This window comes from Falco biarmicus, chromosome Z, assembly GCF_023638135.1.
Source record: "Falco biarmicus isolate bFalBia1 chromosome Z, bFalBia1.pri, whole genome shotgun sequence".
Lineage (NCBI taxonomy): Eukaryota > Metazoa > Chordata > Aves > Falconiformes > Falconidae > Falco > Falco biarmicus.
In genome coordinates, this window is record NC_079311.1 from 4617937 (window position 1) to 4632001 (window position 14065).

Genomic DNA, 14065 nt, shown 5'->3' on the forward strand with positions numbered 1-14065 from the left:
TTCTACCCCTCCCCTGCCAATATGACTCGACTCCCTCTCCAAGGAAGCTCTTACTCATTACAAGGAAAATTCTGGATATCATTTATACTTCAGCCTACTTAGAAAAGGAACTCCTGACCTTATCATACAGGCAGCACATATTTTAATACCTGTCAAGTGCAGACAAGTATTTAAGCACATCCAGAACTGTTAGCCAAATACAACCAAACATGAGAGTTCAAAGGCTTTACATAATACCACCAGCTACTGCTAACACACACCAAAAAAACCCTCAACATAGTAAGAATCTCTATTGAAGACCAGGCATTTATAGAGATTAATCAATTTTGAATATTCAAGTGCTATATCAACCCTAAATTAGCACTTATCTGGTTTTCAGCTTTTGAGGGAGCAGAGGAGTTGCAGAAATTCATTTTCTAACTCACTTTTCCATAACCTACACTCTTGCAGGCCTTTATTCAATTCCATTGCTTTAACACCTATCATGTCTTTAAAAGGCAATTTTCCTCCCTAAAGTGTACGTCTGGATTGGTCTGTGGAAAGCAGTTAATTACTGTGCAAGCATCCATGTGTGACATTGCCTTCTCCAATAAAAACAAACATAACAGATGCTGCTTCTTATGGTTTGACATGGCCCGTTTCCTAAATACTCTGCTTTTGTTTCTCCCAGTTTCAGAGGGGAGTTTAGTTTTTCACAGAGCTTTGAAAACACACCACCTCAGCTCCTACAACTCTCTATATATTTTATTTTCTGTAAACTCTGTGAGAGTGTCTTGACTGCATTTTAAAATTATGAATTCATGCATGTATTATTTTTTCATATTTTCATATCATGCATATTTTTCATCCAGGTTTCAGCTGGGATAGAGTTTATTTTCTTCTTAGTAGCCGGTGCAGTGCTGGGTGTGATTTGGTGTGACAGCAATGCTGAGAGAGCACACCAATGGTTTTGGTTGTAGCTGGGTAATTTTTGTACTAAGTCAAGGACTTTTTGGTTTCTCATGCCCTGCCAGGGAGAGGGCTGGAGGGGTGCAAGGAGCTGGGCAGCGACACAGCCAGGACAGCTGACCACAGCTGACCCAAGGGATACTCCGTACCATAGAAAGTCCTGCTCAGCATATAAGCTGGGGTAAGAAAAAGGAAGAGGGTACATTCAGTATTTGGCATTTGTCTTCCCAAGTAACCACTACACATGTCAGAGCCCTGCTGTCCTGGAGTTGGCTGAACCCGCCTGCCCATGGGAAGCAGTGAATTAATTCCTTGTTTTGCTCTGCTTGCATGCGCGGCTTTTGCTTTACCTATTAAATTGTCTTTATCTTAACCCACAAGTCTTCTTACTTTTACCCTTCAGATTCTCTCCCCCATCCCACTGTGGGAAGCATGAGCAAGCGGCTACATGGGGCTTAGACACCAGCTGGGGTTAAACTTCAACAATGTACCTTTGCAATAAATTAGTATAGACATTACTGTACTATTTTGTTCAGGAAGTATCAGATCAAACACACTGAAAACAAAAAGTGTGCAATAAATTACACACTTCTCCAAAAGCTGTAAATTCATTCTGTACAGAAATCTATTTCTGATTGCCAAACTAGGCAAAGCCAAATTAGTTCAGAACCACTATATACTACAGATGAGCACCAACTGTATGTTCACATACATGTATTTCTTCCATAAATGGTTTAGTATTAATGTTAACAAGCTAGTGATCAGCATGTACAAAGGCATGTTTATGTATATATACATACATATACACAATATATACATAGTATAATATATTACCCAGTGACACTAGCTTACGCAATCCTTCTTCCAAATGCTAAGTATTTGTGTAACCTACCAATTGACAGTACAGAGCTTTATATGAATTGCAGAAGGATGTAGACTATCTGGGACAGAGTAACTTAAGAAAACAGAAAAGGATACACTGCAAAAGCCAAGACAAGCAGACACCACACTATGCTGATATTCATTTCTTGGGAGGGCTTCACAATACTGTAATAGACTTCTGTCACCACATACACAACTGTAGCTGCAACAGTGAAATCCACCAACCACTGATATTCCGGAAAATAATGCAATGCTGAAAAATACAAGTTTGCGGATGTTAGATTTGATATTTTAAGGCAGTTATTGACATATATAGAATGGCATGACAATTAAAAAATGTTTTCAACTAGCTGAGGTCTAGGTAGACCCCCATCACCCAAGAGCAAGAACAGCAAAAAAGCTGCATTTTTTCCACTCAGCAACCTGAAACTCACTCTTTGCTTCTGTTAATTGATACTTGATTACTACTCAAATTTATAACGCTACAAGATTTTACTATTTTATCATCTCAGCTTTTATACATTAATGTCCTAAATTCAAAAAGTACACTTAATTTAGATCTCAACATCACAACAGAAACAGGTTCTCCAGTTCAGTCTAGCTGCAATTCCAGGTAAGTTTTCTTGACTCTCTGTTAAAAATTACAAGCTCATTGGCAGTAATTTAAACCCCTAAATGTAACCACTTCCTCTTTATCTTTAAAAAAACAGCATCTAAGATACTGACAGTTTGTTCTTTCAGATTTTGTTAGTAACTCCCATATAACAATAAATCATTGTGTAAATTCCACTGTAAAAATTCTGGGGATCACACTGGGTTCCACGTAGGCCAGGTGATTTATGAGGAAAGAACTCCCACAGTTGCTGGGAACTGCAAAGAACAATTTGTGACAATGAAGTGCAGCCTGTCCCTCCCAAACACCTGTAGATGTAGGACCTACAGAGTTAAGTCACAAAACATTACTGAGCAATTAGTCTGTTGACTACAAGCTGATGTTAAACACAGGAAACTGGCCAAACTCTGGTATTTCCAAATCCTATATTTATTTTGAAATAAATACCTGGTTAGAGTCAACCAAAGTTTGTGTACATAACTCTTTTAGACAGTTAAGCCCTACACTGTATCAGTACCTATAAATACTTAGGAAGACAGTTAAATGGTCTAGTTTCAAGCAATTAACACTAAGTGAACCTTGGGAATGCTTTATGTGCCAGCTTCAAGAAACTCTGCGTTTCTGTTAAAGGTATTTTCTACACTGTCTCCAATAATTTAAGCTGAGAATTCTCCTGCATAGGACTATGCTTCCTTTCCTTCTATGTTTACGCACAAAACACATGTATATGAAAATGCAGATAGGAAGAAAATACATATCATACATTCATACATATCCATATATGAGTTTTCTGTAACAGAATAACTGGTTATGAATCAAACATTACCACTTAAAAAAAATAGCAACTTCCAAAACACTTAACGCTGTTTATTTCTGTATTGTCACTTTCTGTTTCTAAGCATTGTACCTCAGTATTTCATACATGTGGTCGAAAGGTCTAGGTTTCAATGCTACAACACATTTCCTATTTCAGATGAGCAGAAGGCATATGTTTCAACATCTGTCAATTGTCAATTTCTTGTACAAAACTATGATCAAATAAACTATAATGTGATCCTTTCCATGTTGTCTCATATTGCTACGGATGCCTGATACAACAACAGATGTGCTTTATGCTGAATTTCACCTACACATCCTTGTTCATAACACTGCTATTGTCACCCATGGAACAGAGAAGATGTGGCTTTCATTCTTCCCTTCTTATTTAATTTTATTATCAGTCATACTTCTATACTTTTGTCTATAAAAAAAAAAGATATGATAGAATTCATAGCAAATGAACACTTGATAAATAATATATTATTGTCTGCATCCACTTATTCTTACCAATAGTGTCTCTTTCGGTCACAGATTTTGTTTCCAGATGAAGATCAATGTCTTTTGGAATGGTTAGGGGTTTGTTTTCAATATGACCATTATATTTTCTGTAAAAATAAATAGATAGATAATACACACATGGATGTGACAAAATAAACTGTTTCAATATATAATGGCATTTCAAATTTAAGAACAGTGCAGACCACTTTTTTGCCAAATGCAAACATTTCTTTCTAGCTAGCTAAAAGCATTAATCCAAGTTTAAATCTTGAGAAACAACCAGGCATGTCAATGATCCCTAGCTTCATGTTGTAAGGCTCCAACATACAAGCAATAAGACAAGAGGAAATGGCCTCCAGTTATGCCAGGGGAGGTTTCGATTGGATATTTGGAAAAATTTGTTCATTGAAAGGGTCATCAAGCATTGCAACAGGCCGCCCAGGGAGGTGGTGGAGTCTCCATCTCTAAAAGGTAATTAAAAGAAATGTACATGTGGCATTTAGAGACGTGGTTTAGTAGTGGCCTTGGCAGTGCTGGGTTAACAGTTGGACTCTATTATCTTAAAGGTCTTTTCCAGCCTAAACAATTCTGTGATTATATATAGCATCCTGAGCATGTATTAGGGCAAGATCCGGTGGCCAGTACTTAATTCAGCCCACTGATTTTCTTCCTGTTCAGGGAGTGACAGGGTGTTCTAGTAAATTCCCACAATCTCAAAAGGTTACTGAAACTACACTACAGCTAGAGAGCAGAATACATCCACCCTGTCACAGTAATCTCAAAAGGTTACTGAAACTACACTACAGCTAGAGAGCAGAATACATCCACCCTGTCACAGTAATCTCAAAAGGTTACTGAAACTACACTACAGCTAGAGAGCAGAATACATCCACCCTGTCACAGACATACCCTGAAGAAAATCAAAGCTGAACTGAGGCTTTTTGACTGAGGTCTAGACCAGGGTGATGAAAGACATGAGTGCTAAAGTCTTGGATTGAAAGCAAGTAAAGACCGACTTGGCAGTGTTAATTTTTTTGATTGTTCATTGGAAATAACAAGCAATAACCTGTCTCAGAAGACAGCTGATAAGGAGAAATAAATTTTCCAAAAAAGCACTAGGCCTTTTTCGTCACAACAGGATGCTTAGAGTATGTCATGTGAGCTGCAGTAACCTAGATCCTTGAAAGATCCATCCTACTGGCCATCAGGCAAAGACAATTTCAAGGTAGTTTTCTAATCTTGAAGGGTATGTGTAGAAATACTATAGACTTGTTTCAATTCATACCCCATTTATGAATTACTAGCAATCCTAGAGATCCAGCACATCTTGAAAAGAAATAATCCATCATGCTCTCTTTGGGGAGACAGACAAGGCTAAGATCATCACGATATAGCACAGGGTTCAAAGCTGTGTTCCAGCTTCTAACCATTGCTGCAGAGCATGACAGCAATACACAGGGGCTTCATAAAGAGCAGATTTACATATTCACACAGATTCATTTGCTCCTTTCATACAGGTGGCTACTTGCTTATACGAATGAAAGGAGTAAGGTAACCAGAGATCAATCCTCATACTGCTAAACCGTTCCTGGCCTCCACCATTAAGCAACTTGAAGACAATCTGTGCCAGAGACTGCATCATTTGAAACCATCATTTTTCAAAACGTACAGGAATTTGCCTAAACCCCCTCTGAAACAGTATACAATTGGTTGAACCCTGTAGTGTCTTGCAGCACCAAGTTCCACAATGTGGTCCCAAATGGAGAAATCCTTAAATCTACCCTACTAATGTTAAGTGCCTCCCTCCCTGTATAACGTAGCAGTAAGTTTACTACTCCCTAGCCACACTTCATGCACACTGAATACGTACCTGTTGCAAAACCCTCCCTCAACCAGTTCCCAGAACAGCTAAGCCTTACACTTCTCATCCTTGTGTGGAAGCCCTTCTTCTAGCCACCATAGCTCCCCTTTTCCAGTTCTACTGAATCATCTTGGAAATACAGGATAAAGAAAAGTATGTCTTACACATATAACAAACTTGGACCATGTTTTCCAAATTATTGGTTTAGAACTAATGCATCTTTAAGGAATAATTTTTCACAGGAAAGGTACATGTAAAGACCATAAAAGATAACATATGTAGAACAACAGGTGCATTTTCATCTGGAGCTTTGAAACTATAACACCACCATGATCTTCACTCTCCTGAAAAAAAGCCACACTAGTAAGACTTGAAATTGAAGAAAACAGGATGCTCTTAAGAAGAAACTGAACAAAGTCAAGATACATGAAATTGGAAAAATTATTAAAGCAGATCAGAAAATGTTAGGTTTACAAAAAACAAACAAACAAAAAAAACCCCGAAAACGTAAAACCCCTAAATCGCCAGAAGGAAACAGTAAATTCTGCCACATTTTAGCACAGCACCTCTGAAATCAGAAAGAGATAGGTAGATTTTCCATAGAAAGATGAGCTATTGGCACATAAGCATTAAAAGAGATCCAAACCATCAATTGTGAACTTATTTTTAAAGAATGATGTCCTCTCAGCTAACGTGTGAGATAAGAATGCAAACAGAAAGCACCAATGAAAATATTTTTTTCCAAGTTATATTAATTCTTAGTATTATCCAAAGCACTGAAAATTGAGGATAGGAATCTGAAACATTACTCAAAAAATTCAGATGCCTAGCCACATGACACTCTGCAAGCTTCTATGTGCTTCCCTGCCCCTAGTTGTACTTCTGATGTTTTCTTACTGCATGCACCCAGGAGTACCATCACCTTGAGCAAGATGAGCATTTTGATAACTGAAGCCATTTCAGTGTTCCTACATTTTAATTATCCCAGGAGACCCATAATCTGAGAGACACAGCCAGAACACACCCAGGATCACTGACAGCTTTAATTCAAACTAATTCATAGTAGCTATGGGCCTTTTCATTAGCCTAACAATTTAATATAACACAATGATTCTGACATAGGAAAACTGCCTAATAGTCATGTGCTATTATAACCTACAGCATAATACAATGAAGTGTAATATGCAGTGAATAAAACTGACTACTAGTTCACACTACAGCTGTTTCTAAGGCTCATTTTCACGCAAGTTCCTTGGATCTCCTTCTGTCATTTCTCTTTTAATTAGTTCAAATTGGAAAAGTAAGTAAGGAGCAGGTACTACATTTTCTAAGACTACGGGCTTGACAAAGCAAATTCTTCCTCTAGAAAAGACAAGGGGAAAATCAAATAGATGTGTCCTTATTTCTCCTGCACCACGTGTTTCACATCTCCTTGGCTCAAAGTAGCCCTCCGTTCCATCTTGTGCAACCTAAAACAGTACATCCAAATCAACTCAACAGGAACAAGTCCTACTTTAAACTACGATTCTCCTCCAACAACAGCCACTTCTTTAGAGGACACAGAAATGTATTTATTAACTAAAAACTGTATTCATTCTGTTGTTAAAACAGCAAGGCAAAGTCTCATTTAAGTCTCTACATTACCATTCTTGGTTTCTTTGAAGTTTTATATCCCCCTGTGATTAACATTTATCCTAGTGTAAACAACCACCTACAACTATTACAGCTGTATTCTCTTGATTCCATGTTAATACTGTGAGAAAATTATATCAGGCATATAATAAGTAAATCATAGCAACAAAATTTGACTGTGCAGACCTGAAAACAGCATCAGACTTGAAACATTAAATGTAGAGGTTTAGTAACTGAAAAAGGACTTAATGCACAAAGTATCTTGTCATACAGGTTCTTACTAAATTTCACAGTGAATTTTCCAAATATTACAAAATTCAAGGTTATATGTCAGTACACATTAACATGACATGCTTCACCTCTGCTGAAAGCATGCAACTGCTCTGGTGAAACTGAGAACACACATATTTTGGATGGCAAAACACTGGCAAGGCTGCGAAAGGCAGTAAGAGAAACATATAATTATTATTTGACAATGCCATTGTGGTTTTCTGCTTAAGGTTCCTATGGGTGGACTTACAGTTACGTAATTAAAGTTATTTTACATATAAATAAATATCACTGTTTAAATGGACAGTTATAAATTGCAATGCTATTGACATTTATTTTGCCTCAACTTGTTACAGAAAACTGTTACATAAAATGAGTTTCTGAATTTGAAAGAATATTGCAACAAACATTTAAAATTCGTTCTTTAATAGTAAAGGAACCACTGGATTATTTACCCCAAAGTGTGGCAAGTAAGGTTGCTAACCATGTAGCTTAAGAACTATGAAACAGGTTAAAAAAAAATAATCATAGTACAATGAACAGATTATATGTGCAGTTTGTGGATTAACACAAGTGTTAAGAATTGTAAGACAGTTCACACTGGAATAAAAGAAAAAGGACCAAAGGAAACCTCCTAGTCACCAAAAATAAAACCAGAGAGATGGGTTTGTTTTAAACAAAGCCAATTCAGAAATCTTGCATCAACATAGCCAGCTCCATCACCTCAAGATGCCTTGGTTCTTGCTACAGTTGTACGTCGGGTAAGGCCGTTCCAGAACTTCGTATCTGAATGTCAGGAATCTGTTTCCAGCTTCAGCTGAGAGACAGCTATCCCACCCCACTAAGTCATCTATTTGCTAGGTTAAACAGCCAAGCTCTTTTAGCTTCCTCTAGTTAAGACAGACATTCTGTTTCCTGGATGATCCTAGCAGTCTCTGTTCACCTGTTCACATACTTGAACATGAGTGATCAGAACTGTACACAGTAATCCAGATAAAGTTCTACGCCAGTGACTTGTCCGAGAGGATTAATATTTCCCTATCACTTCTACTTGAAATATGTCACCTAATACATCCTAGGAGCACATTTACATTTTTCACAGCTGTGTAAGAGTGGTGGCTCATAGTAATCCTATGTTGAACCAATACATCTTTCTTCTCTTGCTTTAAGATGAAGAGTTTCAATCCTATAGAACTGCTTTCCTCAGTTTTCATCCAAATGAATAGATTCACACAAAAAAAACCCTTGCCACCAAATTAGCAGCTTCACAGACCAATTTGGTGGACTGCAAATCATCCAGATCAGCACAATTTGGGCATGTTCAACTGAAAGAACACAGTTCAGTACACAGCTGTAACAATTAATGCAAGCAGGGCTGTCATATGCAACTAGCAGTTTTTAACTCACACAAAGACAAGAGATGGCTAGCAAAGTTATTATATGGATCATGCTGATTAAAAAAGGGGGGTGGGGTGGAGAAAAAAAGCTTAAAACATGTATTTACCTATCTTTTTTGCTCTTCCCTCTTTGTTTCCCTGCAAGAATGCGTAGTTCTTCTTCAGTAGGATGTTGATACCACCGTAAACTAAAGAAAATACCAGTATTAGCAATTTAAAGTGTTTTTTTTAAAAAAAACAACATAGATTTATATTAAAACACCATTCACTTACAACACCTAAGCAAAACACCCTTGTGTGCAAGTATGAGCCCTGCCTGAACTGAGCCACCACAAACTTCAGTTCAAGACACATAATCATAATGAGAAAGCTTTGCCACTTTGTCATTCAGGTGAAAGCCCTTCAATTCACAAAACAACAATTTTTCAGGTTATAAAATACAGCAAACAAGGTTGTAATGATATTGGAAAAAGTTCACTAGAATGATTATACCATTACAATTACCCATCAGAACCATACTGCAAGCGATTTTAGAAAGTATGATTATGCCTCTCAAAAAAACAGTAATGTTCCAGAACCCAGAACAGCTATTATCACAAACCACCACTACCAGTCTTTCTTAGGCAGAGCAGATCATAGTATCAATGTTCCTTTCCTAAACAGCTCCTCGGTGACATCGTCAACTCCTAACAGAAAAAGTGCTATTAAAAAACCTCACTAATTTACACGTAGCTGAGCTGCAAGTTTTTCCACTTTCACAAGTCAATACACCATCCATTGCTCATTTGAAAGGCAAGTAGTGGCAAGGAAATTCTGAAGAGGAAACCCAAAGATGGATAAGTCTCTAAAACGGTATGTTTTACTGCAAGCTCTGAGCATGTAAAGAACCTTGGTAGCTGAAACAAGGCCTTCTTCACATTCAGCAAGGGAGGGCTGCTGTCCAGATAGAGAGGATGTCACTCTGATCTCCACTCTGAAATGCTAAGGCAAAGGAGCCTAAGTATGAACAGGAGCAAGCCTGGGAAACTTACGCAGAAGTCCTTTTCTGGAGTAAGAGGCCACTAATTGGTGACACAGGTTAACATAGCGTCATAGCGATAATAACGGAATCCCCAACCACCAGTACTTTTCACGTTAAGAAAACCATTAGGACCCCTCAAACCTACACTGGTAAACTAGCAATTATGTTACATCAAATTTCAGAAAGGTATCAAGGCAAATTTGGAAAATAAACCTCAAACCCTAACAATTTCAAGCCACTTGGTAAGAGCTGATCCCCCAGCTCTGCTTTGAAAAGGCTTCCTGTCCCAACTGGATGTCCACCACCTTTATATTTGCAGAACATGGTCTTTCATTTAAATAGAAAAAATATTCTGTCATTCTTCATGGAATATTGTCTACACAACAAATACTAAGGGAAGGCCACTGATACAAGATGTGTGCTAAAAGGAGAAACAGTCCTGAATGCAAGCAGCCACAACAAACATTATTACAAACAAACAAATATTATACATCTTCTGCCTTCCTTACAATGGACACTTCATGTGTGCACACACGCTTCAAGAAACACTGAATAGAGACTACAAGAAAGAATAGGTAAAATTTTAATGAAATGTACATACCACTGAGCACATGCCTACCTGGCATACCTTAAACAGGACAGACAGCCATTTCCATCCTGACACTGTCCTTGACACTACACTAAACTTGTCTGAGGCCAGGGAGGTGGGAATGAAGAAAAATGGTGTGCCAAGAACGTTTCAGGAAGACCTCCCAAATTCAGCAGTTTAATTGCTAATATAATGAAGCGCTAAACAGCCAGCTGCACAGAGCTCACAGAGATCATCCTAAAATAACTTAAAAATTGGCATAATGGATACGTAGGAGTTCAAACCAGCAGTATTACAAAGAATACAATTTGGTTGATAGAGGGTTCCACAAGCCTGTCAGGAGGCGCTGCTGTGCTAAAGAACCAGCTGATGCTGGTGTTTCTTCAAGAGAAAAGAACTTCACTACCAGCCAGTAATACATCACAGAGATCCAAACCATTGCACAATGCAGATTTCCCTTGAAGAAATTCACTGTGTTCAAAAATTAAAAATGGCAAATAATACAGACTTTGCATGAACAAGGATAGGGTGGGGGGCAGAAGAGGGGCTGAATTTTGTTTGGGGTTTTTTTTTGTGGCATCAGTAGGAGTGAAAGTTATTTAATGAATTTCTTTTTTTCATGTGTGGTCCCAAATGAAACATGTGATGGCTGCAACTTCCCTGCAAAAGAGACTCTGTTAAGGCTGAGAATCACACAGCAACCAGAGCAACAACCTTTTCATGCAAGACAAACTACACTGAAAGTACTAACTTCTTCCTATCTTTCACACAACGCAGAGAAGGTAAGAGAAAGCAGAGAAATAGTAATCTGCTTTGTCATTCACCATCTCCCAGATCCGAATTTGGCATGCTGAGTGTACCACAAGCAGTTCTGTAATGATGAAAATTTCCTGTGTTGGAAAGCTAATTTTTCAAAATCTTTACTGCAGATGGAGAGATAGTACCTAATACAGCAGAAAAGACAAAAGTCTTGCTCTGTGTAACACACTAACACAAATGAAATGCTTAAGTCACAACTTGCTCTTGATTACGCTACAGAATTATGTTGCAAGTGATTCCTAATTATAACTAATAGGTATAGGAGTTTGGGAAATTTTTAGTTAATAAATCCTACGTCCTTTGCATTTAAAATCTCAAAATCAAGAGATCTGAATAAATAAAATGGTTTGTATCTGCTTTAGCTTATATATGCTTAAAACTGAGATCCCACAACAATTATTCTGTAGTTTTGACATATCCAAGTTAGTCTGAATAGCACAGCAGCACAGATATGTCCCAGTAAATATGAATGAAGGTCATTAACAAATGGACAACAAAAAGTTCCGTTTTCTCCTGTCTTCCTAAAGTGATCTGAAAACAGAACTGAAGTAGCTGTGCAACTTAAAAGCAACGTTTTGGTAGAGAATTGATTAGTTAAAAATGCAAAGGCCTATGCCGATACCTAAGCTGCAAATTCATTGACTTCAATAAATACAAATATTCAAATTTTGGTTAAGCTCTGAAAATAGCATTGATTGAAAAAGTTTGTATTTCTTTACCAATTTAAGTAAATAGTTTTTCAAAAGTTAATGATGGTTGTACATTCTGTAATTGAATAATTATCTTATGTCTAGCTATTCTAACAATTCTTTCCAATTTTGAAATGTCTATGTTCCTTTCAATAGGCTTCAAATACACACGTACAGGTATCTTTAAACCATCTAGCCACTTAAGGGTTTCTGGCTTGTCTGGTAGTGTGTTTTCCCTCCCTCCCATGTGGCAAGGGCTATCTACAGGCATTCCAGACTATCTCACTCAGGAAAGCCACCCAACCCTTGGGAAGAAAGGCATTTAGCCAAATAACTTAAACAGTTTTGGGAACCAAAGACTAGTTGAAGTATATTGACAAAGGAAAGGAGAAGCAGGTGGACTTTTCCTCCGAATGCTGAACTGCTTGCAAGAAACTATGTCTGCTTCTACCTGTCCACTTCTGTGTGGACCCCACCCACACAGGTCTGTCAAAGAAAATACTGCTGGCAAAAAGACAGTACTGCGGAAAATGGGTTCAACACAAAAGAGTTTGTCAGCTAAACTAAGAAAAGAACTGTTTTCCCTTCTGCCATTAAAATTCAGATTCTTGTTGTAGTGATGCTTCTGATTTGTTTTTATTTCTGGAAGACAGAGTTATTTCTGGCTCTTTACATAATTCTTGTATTCCGGAAGTTATTCACAATGACTGAAATTACAATGCACTAAAATAGTTAGCACATAAATAGAGGAATACTGAAAAGCAACAATGAGATTTTCAAGGCTATTAACAAGGCAATAAGACTCCCACTGACTTCAGCAGGAGCAGAATTCCATAAACAGGAGCGCAAAAATCCTGCTTTATGCATTTATCAATCCGCAGGCATGGGAAGATAAAAAGAGACAACAATGATGAATATTTGAACATCAAAACCTTCCTTATCATTGGCATAGGCCACGCCTTAGAACAAGGATACAGAAAGTGAAAACTCGACAAGAATGAAGAACACAGCCACAATATTGAACAATTTTTTTAAAAAGCAATTAAATATCTAAATCTTGAAACAAAAGTTCAAATAGGATATAAAAAGTAGAAAATGTCATTTGAAGAATCACACAATTGTAGTAACACACCTAAAAAAATAAATAGTATGCAGTTTCATATTCATTAATGTAAAATTATTTTTAGAGCACAAAAAAGGTGATCAATACCCTGCAGATGCGGTCAACAATGAAACTTCACACAACAATTGCGAGTACGATTCCTGTTCATATTACTCACCTGACAATTACTGTTTTACGTACCTAACACGCATCTAACCAACATTTGCAGTCATTTTTCATTAGTAATTCTTTGGGTGATGAAATGGGAAAAATTAAAGAAAAAGCTGGTCATGCTGAGATGCAGAGGAAAAAAAGGCAATGGAAAATTATACAAGACTGGTTAAGACTCCTATGGAGCACACTGTCATTCAAGGATACTCCTCCAGAAAACCGGGAGTGGAGATTCTGTATTCTCAAAATTTTAACAATTCAAAAGACAGCACACTATCTTCTAAACATACAAAGTGTTTTTCTTCCCAAATGAAAAAACAGAGTGTCTATGATTACTTTAATATTTAAGATACCGATTTATGTTCAAAACAGCTGCTGGTTTTGTTGTTATTATGGATACAGCCACACAGGGAATGGTCCCCTTGCAACTCATTATGTCTGTTTGATCTACTGTTATGAGGAAGTAGTGTATTGAAATTTATACTAATCCTGTTTTATGAAGCATTTAAAAAAATAGAATTTTTAATAAATACCTAAGCACTCTTTATATGCAAGGCTAATCAGCAGGTGGATTACCAAGAACAACGCTAACAAAAAAAACCTTCTGTTCTTCAGTGTCTTGTATGCAGTTTAGCTTTTTAATATTAAAGTACGTAGCTTGTGTCTTTAATAATATAAGAGATGGACAACAATTAACTTTATGATTGATACAACTAATAGCAACAAATAAGTCTGTTCTTTTGCAGCAACATCT

General features: G+C 37.3%; 1 protein-coding gene across 2 annotated transcripts in view; it reads right to left on the reverse strand.

The window, feature by feature from the left end:
• Nucleotides 1-14065, reverse strand: part of TMEM161B (transmembrane protein 161B) — a 61229-nt gene that overhangs the window by 31390 nt on the left and 15774 nt on the right. For both annotated transcript variants that reach the window (XM_056324311.1, XM_056324310.1), the window contains exons 3-5: nucleotides 9028-9108; nucleotides 3770-3867; nucleotides 1927-2083 (exon numbers count right to left, since the gene is read on the reverse strand). In XM_056324311.1, the coding sequence (XP_056180286.1) occupies nucleotides 1927-2083; nucleotides 3770-3867; nucleotides 9028-9108 (336 nt within the window). The remainder of the gene's footprint in view (nucleotides 1-1926; nucleotides 2084-3769; nucleotides 3868-9027; nucleotides 9109-14065) is intronic.